Source organism: Dreissena polymorpha, unplaced genomic scaffold (genome assembly GCF_020536995.1).
Source record: "Dreissena polymorpha isolate Duluth1 unplaced genomic scaffold, UMN_Dpol_1.0 chrUn042, whole genome shotgun sequence".
NCBI classification, from domain to species: domain Eukaryota; kingdom Metazoa; phylum Mollusca; class Bivalvia; order Myida; family Dreissenidae; genus Dreissena; species Dreissena polymorpha.
Window position 1 is genome coordinate 229,902 of NW_026273356.1, and position 19,606 is coordinate 249,507.

Here is a 19,606-nt window from a genome sequence, read left to right on the forward strand (position 1 = left end):
CTTGACAGTATCATCAGTATTAAACAATTGCGATGTTTAACGGACTAACGCAAAACGCATTTAACGTTTTCGGACATGCATTAGCCTAGGGCATGTACGCTAAATTTAACTTGAATCATAAGTTAATGATATTCCTTATAAGAAAACCATGTCAGAAAAAAATGTTAATTGTCCCTTTATCATACACCAATTTGCTTGTGCACACAAAACTAGCCTGCGCCTGACGTATTACTGTCTTGTAAAGACATGGGTTGATTGATAAATAAATAGCCAGTGGATTTATTGTCAACTAATAGCATGGGGTTTGATATGCCAAATATTTCTGGTTCCCGCTATACATATTGTGTTGTATTTGCTTTCCGGCATTGTACAGGCAAATTTGGGCGCTCTCTTTTAATAAAACACTCGTTTGGTTAGTAAGAATGTCTCTCGTGATAACGTTATTCAGTTGTCGTGCACACACGCACAATCAATTGAAATACAGTTTTATCTAAGAAAATATTTTAATTAGAACGTGCTATATTTAATTGTGTAACACGAGCAAACCATCTCTGTGTGCATACACAATATGCAGGTATTGACATGACATCTTATTTAATTTGGTAATATACCTTTCAAATTTGGGAACAGCTTGTATGTATTAAGTCTCCTGGCTTCGCGCTGACTGGACTCTAAGAGCGCATTTTCAGTAGCTTCATACGGTGATTGCCTCCCATTGGGAACTACTTTTCCTTCAACCTCGTCCAATTGATGATTTTTCGGCGCGGACGTATAAACGGTCGGATTTGCAACGTCATCATGTAGATCATTAAGTTCTTTAGAGCAAAGTACCCTTCTGTACGGAGCATTGGGATCATCCCAGGTCAGATATTCACGGGAAGCCAGTGGCAAAGGGTCGTTTCTGGATGGTAGTGCTGGTGTGTTACTGATCCATCCCACAAAACATAAATAATACCAACGCTGTTAAAAAGTTTAAGGAAATAATTTTCCATTACCAATTAATCAATACATGTTGAACAGAAACATATTAACTCTGACGTGATATATAGTGTTTATCCTTTTACTGGTCAAAACAAATTAACAAACAAACTTCGCAGCACATCAAAACATTCATATCATATAAAAACTCATGAGGATAAATTGCACGCAATTCCGATGTCGTCATTTGCTAATGGTTTCTGTACACTAATTACGGCTCGTATATGACTTTGAAGATTCAATAACACATTTAAGGCAGTTAATGTAGTCGTGCAGTTATCTTACCACTTATAATTAAAAACTTGTTTTGAAATTATATTGGAAATAACAACCCAGGAATCTGATGTTGAATGTTATTAAATTGACACGAATCGTAATGTATGTCAATTTTAACACGCAATTGAAATAGTACGGCTATTACGTTTTTTGTAGTTGCGTCCAATGCTGATGGAAGCTTGATATATGTGTAGGATGGGCGTTTATTGTGCTGTTTTTTTTTAATTATGATACCATAATTATTATTTCGGATGTAATATCGTCCATTTTTCCCCTTTTAACAAACAGGTTGAGGATATAGTGGTTGCGATCATTTAAATTGAATAAATGAATAGTTAGTATCGGTAGCTCCTGTTAAGAGAGTTCTAGGTAGATACAAATCATAGTAAAATGAACTGGTAATTAATTGTTTTTTTTAAGATTGTTGTACAGGCTGTCTTAATAATACAAACTCAATATGAGTACGATATTTCTTTTATTTCACGTAAACGTTATATTATTTTAATTTGTTTTCTTTCCGCACGAATACATTACGTATGATTATTCAATAAGTATGATAATTAAAACATACTTTTTCATAAACAGGGAGCCCGATGACGTAAATAACATTCACGAATCGTATTGACGCTGCTTTTCATTGTTAAGTGTTTTCGCAATGTTTTGATTACAGTTAATAAACCGATGAAAAAAATTCTTAACTGAATAAATGTGAATGCGTCAGTAGATATCGGAGTAGATATCACACTAAAAATCCCCGACAAAAGAATACGACTTAAAGCTTTTACAAAGGAAGGCATGTCTACAGATTTTGTTAAAGAATGCGAGCGCGCTAAGAAGATATCATTGCGGAATAGATATGATCATTTTAACTGAAATTGCTAGCAATTGACGCTACTATCGCTACAACATGACAAACCATACTTTCCCCTTCAACATCATTATTATATTGGGGCATTAATTCTCGCTGATTTCGTCGTTTAACCGATCCACGACTTTAACTCGAACACATAGAAAAATGACCGACGCAAATTTATTTTTAAGTGTCCAAGAAAAAAATTAACCGCAACATTCTATGCCGACGAATATAAAAGAGTTTACGTTATGTGTTGTTTGAAATGCAATCGTAGCAACGCAGCAGAAACTGCTTTCACAGTTTACGGCCTACCAATTTCTCATAATCACATTTACCTGGCCGTATGTGCGCTATATTCCTTGTCAATGTAGTCATAATCCTCACTAGGGGCCTGTCCCCGGACGCTTTTGGCTTTGGTGCTGTCGGGGCGAGGAAGGGGGACTGGGCGCGATGGCTTAGGTTGCTATCCACTGTTGCCTGTAAATAAAGATCACATGCGTTCGATGCATTTCGTGGGAAACCCAAGCTAAATGCAGTACTTAAAGCTTCGTTTAGCGGCCGTAGTACAAACTGGAAAGGTATAAGAGGGTTTATTCTGCCTTTGTTGTAGCAAACATTGACCAAATAACGCAGGGTCGAATAAATTTTCCTATCTCCGGTCAACAGGAAGAAGTGTATTCCTACGCACGCTGTGACGAATGACATGTTCTAATATTTAACCTTTGAAATTGATTAGGACGCATCATGAATGTTATCGTTATATTATATATAATCCTTTTTTTCTTTCTTAAAATATGTTACCGAACCAGCTTTCCGTATTTATCATTTTCATTTACTAGATAATGCAATTTATGACGTATCTAGAGTGACGTCATTTCTCAGACGAAACATACTATCTAGCTTCTCTCATGTTTTAAGGGACAACAATTTTGACATGATGGTTTTACCAGTTTTTTTTAAATATTTTTAAAGCATCGAATCATAAACGTATTTCGTATTGTGTGTTTGTCATTTATAATTGTTAACTTCGATAGAAATAAAATAATTCGCTACGGCAGGATTACGATTTCGTAAATCGGGTTTTGGGTCAGAGCGGTTAGCAATCGATACAAACGCTATCAAAAAATAGTGTGGTTTAAAATTCATTTCGAAAATAGGGAAGGGAAATCAGAAAATGGATTTCGGCAAAGGGATGGAAGAACAGAAAATAGATGTGTATATCGTTGTTAATTTATTGTTGTAATCAAAGTTGTCATTAAGGTAAATTAAATTTAGTTTTTGTTTTGCTCCTACATTTTTTGTCATTTTTAACCAAGAAAAATATCACATTCTCGATTCGTTTTTTATTTTTTCTCATATTTTCAATAGGAAAGTATTAAAAGAAACGGTTTAAATTGGATCTATGTTTTAAGTGACGCAATCGGTAGTTATTCGGTCGTTTGGAATGTTGTGTACATGTAGAAGGCTCGACAAGAATAATTATATTGTTATGTCAATTTATCATTTGTCTTTGATAAAATGTGTCAACGGCATGAAGCAGGATAAATAGAATAAATGGTTGGTGCCCTGGACCCAGTTGTTCGAAACCTGGGTAAATTTTAACCCTGGGATAAATGTCGGATAAATTTAACCCAGGGTTAATTTTTTGGGGTAAGTGTTGTTGCATTCTGTTGGTTAAATTTATCCAGCGTTTTGTCTGGATAACTTTAACCCTGGTCGAAAGGTTGGTTAAAATTTATCCACGTAAACAAACAAAATGGCCGAATTTTATCTGTTTCGGAATTCACGCAAGAATCGCCAACATTCTTTAAATGTTGAGTTAAATGACGAAGAAATGCGCAGTCGTTATAGATTTTCAAATGAAAATATTAATAAAATTTGTGATTTAATAGGCGGAAACATCGAAAGATCGACACAGCGTTAAAACGCACTTTCTGTTTAACTACAGGTTTTAATTACATTACGGTACCTGGCGTCAGGAAACTTTATGCAGACCGTGGGGGACACTTTCTGTGTAGATAAAGGTACTGTTTCCAGAGTGGTAAACTCCGTTGTCAGCCAGCTGTGCTCCCTCAAAAATCGGTTTATCACATTTACAACGACAGCTGAAGTTGTACGCAGGGTACAAAACGCATTTTACAATATGCATGGTTTTCCCTTCGTTATAGGGTGCATTGATGGCACACATGTCCGCATACTGTCTCCAGGCTCCCCTGCTAAGAAAGACTATGTTAACCGGAAAAACTTCCATAGCATCAATGTGCAAGTGACATGTGACAGCCGAGGTAAGAATCTGGGACAATTTTGTTCTACACATCTATAAATAGAATTTGAGGCCCGTCCACAAAGTCTGTGATTACTTTCCCTAATAACGTGACATCGTTGACACATGTTTGTAAGTGGGCAATGCTATCCGATTTACACCGTTCATTTTTATAAAAATTCCTCTTGTTGCTGTATTTAATCTCCAACCCATGCTACGACTTTAAAACTGATAAATGAATAAATTTTACAAATATACAAAAATAGTTAGCACACATTAGAGCGATTTTCATTGACTTCAATAACTTCTATGCTGTTTACATACCATGCTCGCTTCCACGTTTACAAATGCCAGTTTCGAAATAATTCGTTTTCTTTACACTCATGATCGCGTGAAAGGTTAATGATACACGTTTTCATTCGCATTTTTTTTTACAAAAGCACGACAAATGTCAAGTACAATACAAAAAATAATTAGTTGTTCGATTGATTTATAAACATGTAAAAGATTGGATATAACGGATAAAAAATAACGTTTTAAACTATTATTTAATCTTTTCCCCATAATATGCTGTCTTATTTATAGCTGGCGATGTTCTAATTATTGATCTTAAATGGCCGAGAAACACTAGCACATGTGTTGGTTTCTGCTATATTTAAGGTCTTATCACCAGCATCAATGCAGCGTGGCCGGAAGCTGCACACGATGCCCATGTCTTCAGAAGTTCAGCGATAGGGACGTACTTAGATCACCGAAGTATGCGAGTAAACCCTTCATTTTGCCCATTGTATACATAGTACTACGCTGACGTCTCTAGCTCGTAACATGTGATTGTTAAAAAGCGATACTCGGTTTTGGGCATTGTTTCACCAATACATATATACCAATTTGCAGGTTTGGAAAATGGTGTTCTTCTTGGGGACAGTGGGTATCCCTGTCGCACGTTCCTGCTGACACCGTATCTAAACGCTGCTAACGCTGTCCAAGAACGGTACAATGACAGTCAAAGCAAGACACGATGCTGCATTGAGCGCCTCTTTGGTGTTTGGAAGAGACACTTTCACATCCTTCACGCTGAGGTATGGGTAATCTGTAGTTTACTGCATGTTTACATATTTTATTCACTACACATAATGGTACTGACGTTGACAACACCGTGTCCAGGGTCGGATCCAGGATTTCTGGTTAAGGGGGGGGGGGGGGCGGGACATTAAAATGTTGAAGGCTTTGACAACAACTTCTCTAGCATGTCACGCTCTATATACTGTCATCGAAGTACCTTTTCATTATGCCAAACAAGTGCATAGTTTATTGTTTTGGGGGTTCAGAGGGGGCGAAGCCCCCCCCCCCTCGAAAGCTTCACGACTTTAGTGATTTTGAAGGCTTTGACAAGTTTAAATAGATGATTTAGATCTAATTTATAGGGAAACATCAAATTAATTGACTTTACTTCGGCGATTTAAGAGGGGGCGTACGCCGCGTCCGCCCCCCCCCCCCTCCCGGACCGCCTTTGGTGTCATAGGTACAAAGGCGACGGAACCGTGCTCAATGGAGTCGGGCTCCAATAATTTAAGAAGTAGCTGTTATTTTTTTTTATTCCTGTAAGCACCGGGATTCTTATGAATCCGGCTAGCGTAGTAGTGTACCCGCTTCATCCATTAACTATCCCAGTTCGGCTCCCCGTTTCTGGCGCAAATGAGCTTTGCTGGTTGTCATAATTTTTATACGTAGCATATGATGAAAGTACTGATTTAATATTAAAATTATATCTTATTTGTAGAGATGTTATCTCAGGCTCAAATAAACTGACTATATACTCATAAGTTATATTTCCTTTATGTGCAGAATGTGTGATGATATATTGCATCAAGTTTTAGTGGAAAACCATATTTTCAAAATGTTCAACGTATACTAGTCAATCGCCATTATCAATCTTATTTATGTTACATTCATCCAGATAAGACTGAAGCCAGAGAAATGCAACAATGTGATTATAGCGTGTGCTGTTCTTCACAATCTTGCCAAACTGTGGGATGAGCCGGAAGTACTTCCTGTGGACGAACTGCGTTACGTGGAAACCCCGGTATACATCGCACACCAGAATGGTCGTGGTATACGAGACCATATCGCCAATAACTATTTTGCACGCTGAAATGTGCACATTCATAGAAAGCAAACATGGGAAAAAGGAAAAAAACACAATATTTATATATATATATATATATATATATATATATATATATATATATATATATATATATATATATATATATATATATATATATATATATTTATATATGTATTCCGGGAGATTTCATATTGCCTGTGAATACCCGAGCTCTTGTGTTACCGAGAACGAACAAATCCAATAAGCGTGTTGTTATATCCACATGGGTCTCAGAATTCGTCTCAATAGCAAGGTCGAACATAACATGGATATTAAAATCTTCAAACGAGAAACATAATCGTAAATATGTACATTTATTCACCATTTGATGAATTAAATAAATGCGTTTAGTAGAATAACCTTGGTATGCGCATACGGGATTCGAAAGCCCTGTCATATCATAAATACAAGTATGATATGCCATTAATCGTTCAGGTAAAACAGACGTTACAAGTAATTGACGAGAAATATAATTATTTCATTATTAAACATATGTTAAGGAAAAGTCTTTCATAATATTCGACACATTATTAAATTTAAAATAAGACGAGCATTATTTATATTTTAAACGTGGGTAAGGCGATCATATACCAATGACAATTTGCATCAGTGAAAATAAATCAATACCCGTCTGTTAATTGATTCATGAAATTGTCAAGTAAATTTGCTAATTGTGTTTTAAATAAACAGCTTAACAGAAATTTATATTACACATGTCAAATATATTAACATTTGTAGTTTAATCGATTCTGTTATGAGCCAACGATTTAAACCGAATAATCTCATCTGTGACGTTTTGTCTCATGCTTTACGACTCATTCCACATTTGCTAAAATGGCCGTAACACATGTTGCAATGAAAACGCGTATTGATGTATACATGATCAATACAAGTTAGTTCCATTCGCCGATAGACCTGGCAACGACAAGTTGCTGCTAAAAGCTGTATCGTTATTACAATTGCTTTAGGTAATTTGATGTTAATATGTCGGTCATATATATGTCAACGTATCGACAAAGTCACACTCTTTTCTACAGAATTAAACACGAAAGGTAACATAAAAAACAATGAATACAGTGATGTTAAGTATTGAAACAAATATTCATTATGAAAAGCAACTTGAAAAAGTGCTTCTACGGCCGCTTTTGATTTATTAAAACATTAATAAATACGCATGTGGCTCTTATAGTATAAGCCCATGGATTATATAAGAAATAATAAAGCCTAAAACATACATCGAATTCTCGATATGTGGCACCGGATAATAATTGTTTTAATCCAAAATTCTATACCCCGTCACTTGTTATATGTTCCAATCTTCTCAGAATTATGATGTGTTTTGCATATTTTGCGCTCGACAATCATCATCAAAATATTCAAAGCGTAATCGAATTTTTTCGATAAACAATAAACGTAAAGTCCTTCTTCTGTGAGATACAAATCCAAATATACTGATGCGATTGCTTATAGTGTGATCAAGACGCAAATTCAAGCTGTAAATGTTGTTCACCTTAACATTATATAATCAAATTGAGATGTTTATGTTCTTCATTGAAGGAGACTGGTGTTGCTTGCTATATCAATCGAACTTAGTTAGCGTTGTTTGTGTGTTAACTATATGCGTTGTATCAATTATTGACCCTGTTTATGAATAGGTGTATATGTGAGTGGATATGTGGACTTCCATGCATGAACTACCATAGCCTTTAGTATATTATATTTCATTGCTTAAACGGAAAAAACATATTAGTAGAACATATATAATATACATTTATTTTTCTAGATTTCATATATATTTGGATTGTTTGAACTTTCTATAATTATCTTAGATCATGCGCACTAATATACTTAAATGTTCGAATGCCTAAGCATAATACTGTATTTTTTCCCAAGTGTAAATCAATTATCTACACATATCATTTGTATGTCAATGTCAAACTAGACATCCAATGAAGTACATGCAATGTAATACTAGACGTTGACGGATGCAGGTTGTTTAACAGACAGTAAACAAATATATTTGATGAATACAAAAAACGTTTCCAAATTGGTTGCTCATGTTATTTATATAATGGTTCTTCTTTCTTAACTTTTATGAAATCATCCATTCCTATGAAAAACATTCCAAAGGCCTATAACTAAGATACTGCAGCACGTTAAATACTTGTATATGCAATCATAATTTATTAACAATAATGATGATGTTATGTATTACCTACAATCCAAGGTATTTCAGACATCAAATTTCATAAGTATAAATATTAATGCGAAATATCCTTGCCTGAAATTCATATAATCAAATGCTCGTCTGTTTCTTGTCAATATAATACATACATATTAAAATCATTTTTAACGGCCTTGAATACTTAAATATTGAAGCCGGCTTAGTCTGCATTCATATTAGAATGCAATGTCAGTAGAAAGTAGCGCATGTAAATCATGTTGCATAATTTTATTACAATTATTACAATAAAGATCAACATTTGATAGCTGTGAATATTATACAATGCGTGTACGCTGAGGAAATCTTCACATAAGCAGATTGGTCCGAGTTGTTTATGCAACAGTCAAATGTTCCAAAATGAACACGTCTGTCTAAAACAAACAATGTGATCGAGCAAGCATAAAGGCTATCTCATACAAATATTGCAATATATTTATGATATTTCCCGAAAAACATGATGAATGTAAAACATTGGATCGCAATGTTTATTGACTAAGCAGTATTTGTCAAGAACATAGGTTAAGTTAATGTGCAGGTCATATGTACTTTACGAATCCGTTAGTAAGGCTATAAAGTATGTGGTGTTATATGGTTTAGATCACGATAAAGAAATGTTAAATCATGCTTTTCCCTTATAAACGAAGGTTCTGGTAGTAGTCTGAAGAAATCATTCAAATTATCGATTAATTCTAAAGCATCTCGTTGATTAATTTTAAAAAGAAGGTCATACAACATTACCATGGCAAAACACCCCACAAATAAATCAGGCGTATGCGTAACACTTTTCGAATGTTGTTTTGTCATAATTGTTCGTTTATATTCATGAACAAACACGGGTTTTAATTTGCCAACTCTAAGGGCTTGTCTGTGTTGCGCATATTGTTGAATATAACAAGTCTTTAAACAAAGGAGTTTGGTAGCTAAACTGCAAAACCACATTTGTTTATATTAATTTATATCATTCGTTTGAAGGGAAATGCTACAAAATACGAAAACAAATAGTAAAACTATCATTGTTTTATTAATAGCTGCCTTGACAATTTCCATTAAACAGAGAACCCGAATGCGTTAACACGCGAAAACGCAGTTTATTAGATTTAGAAACGCACCTATTTGAACATAATTTTCAGGCAAAAAAATATTTCCCAGCCTTTGAATATGCGTCTAAAATAAATATGCAATTAAACCAACTTAAAACAGTTGTTTTGAATCCCTAAATATTTCAGATGGATTATGTTGTATTAATTCTATTATTAAGTGTCAAAAGGAAGAATAACAAGTTAATTTAATTTAATCATTAACTAATAATTATCCCAATAAACGTCAACATGTCGAGGGGTTAGAATCAGAACGTGGTAAGTGCACTTTTTATCAAAAATCACTTTTTTTGCACGTTTAGAAAGCTATTCAAATACTCTTCAATTTGCACTTTTTCATGGAATTATATCTTGTATACAACATAGTATATCCGACAAAACCAAGGTGCACTAGGTGCTTATCGACAAATCCCTTGTATGCCAGAATGCTTTATATCCTTTTCATGACTGCAAGAAAGCTTTAATAGCACTAAAGTTATTAAATCATTTTAAAATACGCCAGTTGTGCCCCTTATTCAAGGTTAAAAAATAAATTATGAAGCCCTTACCTTGTAAAGGTATTACTGTATCTGGTTTATATAAACAGGAAACACAAACTATTGTGTTAATGGGTAATTAGATAGGGAGAAATATGACTTTTACAGTAAAAGGTAAGATTTTTATGTATTATATTTGTGTGTAAAAAGCTGTCTATTATAATTAAAATACTAAACTGTTTCACATTTGGACTTGAAAGGCAGGAAGAAATTAATGCTTATCTTTTTTTAGATTTTGCAGTAATTAATTTTATACTTGTATAACAGGTATATGTCTCTCTGACTTCAGTGCGATCTGATATGTTCACTATAGACAGGCTTTATTTCAGATGTATACTTTTATGGTTATAGCATTCAAGCAGTTCATTACACATTGGAAGTTTGAAAAGGCATGTTACAAGCTGTGCATCTATTAACTCATTTTCAAATAAACGTTTAACATGCCAAAGTTGTGCTTATATTTTTACAAAGAGTTCATATCAACGTCAGAAGAACGTCTTATGTTCAAACATAACGGCATAGGGTGTTACGACTGATCTGATTCGACGTTTCACTTTTAACGTGAAGAATGCGGAAAACCTAATTGGTAAATATTATAGTGATCATAAATTGGAGAAATGGTAGGTGTGCGAAAATGAGACCTCCTTAAAATAAGTGAATCCACAGTATGACGTCATTAGAATGTGCGTTTAAAAACGTCAATCTTTATGCTTAAATGTATAAACTGGTGGACAAAACTTGTCATAGTGTGCGCATCGTTATAAAAAAATTCTAATGATTTATGATAAACACATGTTTTGTGGATATTCTGAAGACATAGAATATTTTAATCATTGTTCTTATATGTTTACTGTAGAGAATTACATAATATCTTTAAATTTTTCATTGAAAATAAAGAAGTGAAACTCCAGATGCTGGAGCAGTATTGCATGTTAGTGACATGCAATTAGTTGATCATTAATTTAAGGCAAGTGACCAATTGCCAAATGGTACAACACAGCACAATACAAAACAACATAAACATATATAAGAATAAAGCTTGGGTCACCGCCTTGGAACGGTCAACCTCACACTTGGCCCAGCAACATTCATGATACATATAAGTGTGAATAAAATTTAACCTTATAGCATTGCAACTCAAAGTAAACAATAATAAAAGGAAACCAAAACGCATTCATTTAAATTACCATTTAATTACTCAATGGTAGGGAAGAGACCAGAGCAACAAAGTTACAACCTTTTGAGGAACGATGAAATGAAATTACGAACAAGTGTCAACTACATCCCTTATTTTTAGAAATAAGATTTGAGAATATAGCGAACCAACTTTTATTTGAATAACATAAATCTTTACTCAAATTAAAAAATATAAGGCGTAGGTTAAAACTAAACCCATACATTCCAGAGTAGGTAAGCAGCTAGAAATTCTCGCATTATTTCTTGGCTTCCTCAACTGACTCTTTTCTCCTGGCAGTATTTGATGTCACATTATGCAGTCAATTTGTTTACTGATAATGACGAACACATATGTTATAGAAAATGTTTAAAGATATATTCATGTTCTGTAATCAAATCCCTTATCAGTAAAACAAGGCAACAATTTTTACCCAAACATGTTGCAAACTGACACAGATTGAGCAATATTTAAAGGACACGTTCTTGATCGTTCTTGTTGATGCCCTGTGTTAGTGTCATTTTCTTTACAGATTAAGATGGAACAATATAATATAAATTGGTTAAAAAGTTCGCAATTTATTTTAACAAATATTATTAAAGCGTGACTATACGATTTTTGTATGTGTTAAATTGTAATATATTGATTAAAATAGGTTACAATAACGCAAAATAGGCAAGAAAAAATATACACTGAAGACAAATTTCATAAAATGCAGCAAAGATAAGTTAGCGCCCAGAGCAGATTGTGACGAATATATTTCGTACATATTTTCCTACATTCATCTTTTTATTAGGTTCGGAGTAAGTGTTCGTGTGTCCTATGAATATATATATCGTGGCAGGGAATAAAAATGATCCGTAAAACAAAATTTAGATTCATATCGTACATGCATGATATACATGCTGGCGAACTCGACTGTACAGACATTGTCGATTTTAGAATAAAATATAAGGCCTATTTCGCATTTTTCGACACATGTTCTTCTTAACTTTTATTTAAATTTATATTGAAATATATGTATACTAAGTTTTTACACGTTTTATATAAATTCATAAATATTTGACAAAATCGTACAATCTCAGTGTAAAACGGAAATAATACAGTTTATGAAATGACATTAAATAAATATTAAACAAAGATACGCATGTCTATTAAAACATGCCTACTTAAAATAATATACAGATTTAAAAAAAAAACACAGTAAAAGCATATCACGATACCATACAATATGTACTGCTATATATTTCTATAATTTGTAGTTACCGGTGTATGTCTGTTTTTGTTTAATTTAAATTTGTTGCTGTATTAATTTTTTTTAGTTATATCACTGACGTATGTCAGTCAACCTTCTCACAAAATACGTGAACAAGTCCCTTCAAAGTCTTACACTTTCTTCCTTCCATGAACATCCCAGCCCATATGACAATAAAAATGACCCACAGGTCAGTACAGGGGCAAGTTGGGGACCATCCTTAACATGGTTAGAAGAGGAACAATGAAACAAACAATGAACAATTATTCAAAGCAAAGTTTAAATATATCAATATGCTTAAATGTATTTTGAAACAAATATAACTAGTTAATATAAAATGATTGAGAATAAACTAAATTAATACAGACATGTTTGCATTCATATTAAGATGTACAGTGGCATAGAGATGACATTTACCCCTCTTTTTAAAAACTGCACTCCTCTTTTTTCTGTCTCGTTTCCACGACATACTAACTACAGGGAACGAGTTAACTGTGTCGTGAGAATGATTTACTAAGTCGAGAGAACGAGATACAAAAAAAGATTAGTGCAAAACTAAATAAATAAAGAGTGCAATGAAAAAAGATCAGTGCATTAAATAAAGGAAATTGCATAAAACACTTTACTGCACCGCTCTTTGTTTCGTTGCACTCCTCTTTTATTTAGTTTTGCACTCTTTTTTTCTATCTCGATCGTTTCCTTTACTTAGTCAGTTGTCCCACAACATAGCTTACTTGTTCCCACGAGTTAGTAAGTCGTTCCCTTGAGATAGTTAAAATGCTCTATTGTTTTGTTTAATGCACCCCTCATATATTTACTGCATCGCTCTTTTTTGATTGCACGCCTCTTTTATTTAGTTGTGCACTCCCGTTTTTTTCTATATCGTTCACTCGACTAAGCTGACTGTTCCCTCGAGTTCGAGTTAGTAGGTCGTTATCTCAAGTAAGTATGTCGTTGGAACGAGATAGAAAAAAAGAGTAGTGCAATGTAAAACAAGAGGAGCGATTAACAAAAAGGAGTGAATGTCACCTTTATGCCAACGTACTAAGGATGATCAATACATGCATCTTACTGGAACGTTTTGAACAACTTTGATAGAGGATCACCCATTGATCATTTATGTGAAGCTTTGTTCGAATCTCCCCAGTGGTTGAAGTGGAGATTTGAAGATGATTGTAGACAACACAAAGAGAAGCCAATACTCACGTTAGCTAACTCTCAGTTGAGGACCAAAATACAAGATGCAAGGCAAATACTGAAGCACAGAAGATTTAACAGTATGCAGTCGATAAAATTGTGATCAACCTTCAACTTAGGTAAGTCTCGGTTAATCTCTTAATTTTGTTATACAAATTATGTGAACCTCTTTTGTGACCAGCTTTTACCACTGCATTCACATTTAAACAACTGCTGTAGAGAATCACTATGCATTTACAACATTGGCATCAATTTACATAACCTAAGTGACAAGGCGGTTCAGAATATAATTAGTTATAAGTAGTTTTTGGTCTATCGATGTGTTTAGAAGGATGTTGTCCCTGGAGTGTGGAATGTAAAGACTCCAGGATCATAATTAACAAGAATGTTAGTCAATATATATAATATGAAACATATTGGCATTGCATTTTGAATGCGCTGATGTTGTATATTATGTTGATATTTATAAAATCTATATAACCCATGCGACCCTAAACCATTCAGACTATATTTCATTTGACTAAGTTAAAACAATCAAAGCATTTATAGTGTTCACAAGCTTTTTCTTATATTTGACATGGTAACCTAAGTTTTGAATACACTTTACTTAGATGTCATCTTTGCTGTGATATTGTGATGATACAAATTCTTACCAAATGTGATCAACATTTAGTCATAAGGGTAGTTTCTACAGTTGTTACACCTTTAGCGTAACCTTTAGCCTGTTGACCAGGTTTTTCCCAATGGTTTTTCCCAATTGGCCCATATTTTACTTTGATTTAAATATTGTCGAGATAAACATTTTTACTTTTATATTTTGTTTTGGCCTTAACCGAAAATCGGAGTTTGCTTTATTAGATATGTATTGTAACTTTGCTCTACTTTGCTGTCGATGCCATGAACTGTAATGCAATCATTGTAGGTTCCGACTTTGATGGCATGAAAGTATTAAACTTTGCATGTTTTGTTGATTTACCCAGACAAAATGGGCATGAGTTAATTAGCAGCGAATTAATAATTGTCTTCGTGAGGTAATCACCAACGGTTTGGAGTTCCGATGAATAGGAATTAAATACAAGCATTAGAATAACAAACCGTTGGTTATTACCTTAACAAAAAACGTAAGCTATATATAATTTTAAATCTAACATGATTGTTTTATTCATAATATGCCATTTTTCCACAAAAAAATACATACATTTGTTTTCATGACGACAACACACGTAAATATAAAAAACTTTTGTCAGGTTCATTAAGATTATTTTAGGAAATTACATTCAATAAAAATATTAAGCTAATCATGCAAAATGTATACCAAGTAAACAGGCTTGGTAGCTTATGTATGAACATTTTACTACTTAAATGTGGTTTCACTGGGCCGAATGCAGAAATGATATGTTTGTCAAACGTCTCCTATATCACATATTTAAGGAGGCACATTTTACTGAACTGAACATCTGGGAATTCTTGAATTACCATGACAGCAGACGGCTTTCTTTCCTTTTTTGTGAAGTAAACGTAAGACGCTCAATTTATTTGGAAAAAAAATCCCAAAAAATTCAAAATTGTGAGAGATTTTGTCACAAACTCCTCAAAATTTTACAAACAATATTCACATACTTGTAGAAATTGTAAAATGATGATTTTTATGCATAGGTATAGTAAAATATTTTCATTGGCTGGACACGCTTTCGAAAAATAAAATCATACATCGTATGAGCAACTAAATTCTGACAGGTTTAACTGTATCTTCAATGATCCATAGTCAATACTGTTTGTCTATGTGATTTCTGTTGTGTGGCTAGACACATTAGTTATACATTGAACTTTAGTTCTCGTGTGAGAAATGTAAACCATATAATTTTTCCAAGTTTAAAACCTTTGTCAATAACAATTGTGCCATGTCACATGCGCATAGGATTCCCTATAAATCATACATATTAACAATATTTTACATTAAAATGCATTTCATGAAAATGCAATTTAATCTATTTAAAAAGAAATTATTCAAGCTTTAAAGAAAATGTACACATATAAACGGATAAGAATACGAAAATGTACTCAAAATTGCTGCCCTTGCCTCGCTTTCTGCCAGTACTACATTACTCAAGTGTTTTCACTTTCGTCACATGATCTTTCTGATTCAAGGTTTTTCCGTTGTAAAAGTGCATGCTTAAATCTTACTGTGATAGCATTAAAGTGACTCCTATTTCAAACAAATCTGGATCCCCATGCTGACTTTTTAAATAAAGGATCTTAAGATTTACTATACAATTTACTGACGGTCCAATGCACTGGTGTGGTTTTTCAGCCGAACTAACGTTACAACACTGGTTTCACCAGTGTCATACTTGTAATTCCTTAACAACAAGCAAATTTGCTAAATTTATATCCCCCTTCTCCTCATGTATATATAGACACCTATGAAGTTTCATGTTAAAAAACGTAAATAGTTTCTGAGATATAGCTCTAAAACGTTTGTGATAGACAGACGGATGAATTTTACTTTTGAATATAAAATGTTTGTTAAATGTCAAACACCTTACAAAGACTGGTTTTATAAAATACTGTGGATATATTAGATTTGTGAAATGCTTGCATCAAAACTGTGAGATGGCTGATCCAGGCCACACGCAAAGAAGGAAAAACAACTACAACATTTACAGGTTTTGATAGCAGAATAACTCCACAATGGATTGCAGTATAAACACATGACCTTAAATTTCAAAATGTGTCAACATAAAATAGGTAAGGGTGGTGGAAGAATGATAATTAATTAAAGAAAAGTTAAAAATGATTCTGTAAATTGCAGTGGAATTGTAAACTTGTTAAAATCCACTTTATACTGCAATTTGAACCAAAATGTTTGCTAATGCAATTTTTATAAGGCAAAAGGAAATTATTGCTTTTATTGAGGTATATGATATGTCATGTCATTTACAAATAATTTGCAAAGTATCTCGTGGAGCTTACTTAAAATTTTATAATAAGTGTACGAACTGAATGTTCTAAAAACAAACCTTTTTAACCATTCGTGGTTTTCATACTCAAAATACTTTTTCTAAGTATATAATCACAATGATGGAATTGTTAAATTGAGTGTGTCTTTCAAACATCACTTTAAGTTTCAATTAAACATTTCTCATTATGAATAAACTCTTCCTTGTTGAAGAGAACACTTCAAGTTATTAACTAATGGTTGAAGTATGCATTCATGACTCTGTATTGAACCGCTTGAGAACAATCTACCATTCATCCTCCTCCAGTCTGAATGTTAAATTATTACAAGTGTTTTTGGAAGAGAGCATAACAAAATCGCCAACTAAAATGTTTTTTATAGATTAAACAATGTCTTGCATCAATATTTCATATACAATAAATTGTGGCCTTCATTTGTTTGCGTAACATTTACTTAAGTTTACATGGAAGGCAGATTGTTTGCGTGAAATCTACTTATGTCGACATGGGAGGAAGATGCAAATAGCATGAACATACAAAAAACATGAACATGTGCGCAATAATATATGCCATCAATTTTCTCGCTGCATACAAGTATGGAAAGGAATCTAGATCAAAACCTCTGGATAAGACAGCTACAGTAAAACAAGAAGGTCAACACACACCCTTGTTGACTGTGAGAACGTAAACAGTGGATGGCTGGAAATAGCAATTAATAAAAATTGCATCCGTTTTCGGAATTAGTGGCTCTTGACTGACTTCATAGAAATACATGTTGAATAATATTAAGCACGAATCTTTTCCCACTGCCATGTCTTGATACAGATACATAATTATGTATATTGGGCACCTATTATACATATACATCTATTCCATGTGAGCTGGTATGTTGTTGGAAGTGAAATTTTGTCTAAAAAAGGATTTTTTAAAACAGATGATGAGACAGCATACTTTGCACAAGAAACAAATTTTAAGATACGATGTATAGATCAGTATTGTAAAGTCAGTAATTAGTCACTAGCCTTAAAGGGGCAGTCAACCAGATTGACGAAAAAAGAAAAGTTCTAAAATACCGTTCTAACTCTAACCCTGCGAGTAACTCGCAAACTGTTCAGGTTTTTATGCTGTTCGCTGCTAATTATTATCTGAGGGTTGAAAATGAGGCCTTTACAACTTGCATCTTGTTAAATAAGAATTGATTTAATAGTATTTTGTAAGGGACTACAAATGTGTACAAATATGTATCTTAGTTGAAAAGGGTTAAACAAGAGATTGGACTCTGCATTAGTCTGAGCCAAATGTAGGTCAGCAAAATGAGGTAAGGTTAGAGGGGGTGTGTTGATAGTGTTCAAGGACAACATCCATGCAAGTATGAAAGCTTTGTAGGAAACATAATTGATATTCTATGGAATGTGCCATTTTGTGTTAAACTATGTAGAGATGGAAGGATGAGTCAATCATTATATACCTCTCAGTCAGTCAATGCCGGGGCATACACACTATTTTTGGATTGGGTCTACATTTTAATATATTACTGTAAGTACCACATACAATTGGGTGTCACAATCAAGATCAACGGAAATAACTACTTGTGAGGAGCAGCAAGCAGATCTGGTAAACGAAAGGGCATACTTAAATGTTGACTGTGAAGGACCGATAGTTAAGTATTGCTTTTATGAACATCATAGTTCATAAGTACAATAACAACCAAATTAAACACGATAAGAGTTAACATCTTAACAGATATATCAGATCGTCACTAACAAATTGTCCTATGTATATTTCGCTCCGGATTCATACAAACATTGCTAATTTTGACCGGAAAACACTAGTTCGACTGCCACGATCATGCTGACAAGCAAAACCTAGAGGGGGCAATATACATGTTATAATATTATCTGTAACATAGCACTTTTTTTAAATCTCCATACCATTAAGGATGTTTCGTATTGATTGTTTATACTTGTATGACACGGAAGTTTTGCCTAACTGCTCCAGATGTATTTTTTGTTATTAAAAAACAATAAATCAAATAGAAATGTAATGAAATAGATTGTGGGTAAATGACATGAATTATTTTACAAAAATTAGGTCTATGCCCTGCAATGTTGTTACCTTCTTGCACTTAAACAATATATCAGAGGAAGATAAAACGCTGCAATTTGAAAAACTCGGATATCAATAAGAAGAGCAAATGAACGAAAAATCAAATGCATACATCGTTGCAAAAACTAATTTCTTTGTCAAGTTATGAATGGCCAGTTTTATTATGCAGAGAACACACTGACCTGATTGTTGTATAAAGCAGGGAGCACATTTACCTCAGTGTTGCATTATACAGATAACACATTGACCTGATTTTTGTATTATGCAGCCAACACATTAACCTGATTGCATTACGCAGCGAACACATTTATCTGATTTTTGTATTATGCAGCAAACATATTGACCTGATTTGGTTGCATTTTGCAGCCAACGCATTGACCTGAGTGTTGCAATATGAAACAAACACATTCACCTGATTTAGGTGTGTTTTGCAATGACCACATTGACCTGATTTAAAAGTATTATGCAGCGAATTCATTGACCTGATTTAGTTGCATTTCGCTTCAAACACATTGAAGTGAG

General features: G+C 33.6%; 1 protein-coding gene across 1 annotated transcript; it reads left to right on the forward strand.

Annotated features, from left to right (window-relative positions):
- The first annotated feature begins 3,661 nt into the window (after positions 1-3,661).
- Positions 3,662-6,522, forward strand: LOC127863818 (putative nuclease HARBI1). The gene is made up of 5 exons (XM_052403475.1): positions 3,662-3,698; positions 4,276-4,392; positions 5,031-5,126; positions 5,265-5,449; positions 6,328-6,522. The coding sequence occupies exons 1-5, from the start codon at positions 3,662-3,664 to the stop codon at positions 6,520-6,522; spliced, it is 630 nt and encodes a 209-aa protein (XP_052259435.1).
- The last annotated feature ends 13,084 nt before the right edge of the window (positions 6,523-19,606 follow it).

What these genes read in the sequence shown, in the direction of transcription:
- LOC127863818 (XM_052403475.1), top strand. Translation starts at nt 3,662, where the DNA reads ATGGTTGGTGCCCTGGACCCAGTTGTTCGAAACCTGG. An exon ending in AGTGACATGTGACAGCCGAG is followed by an intron (nt 4,393 to 5,030) that starts GTAAGAATCTGG and finishes GCTATATTTAAG; the next exon opens with GTCTTATCACCAGCATCAAT. An exon ending in TTCACATCCTTCACGCTGAG is followed by an intron (nt 5,450 to 6,327) that starts GTATGGGTAATC and finishes ACATTCATCCAG; the next exon opens with ATAAGACTGAAGCCAGAGAA.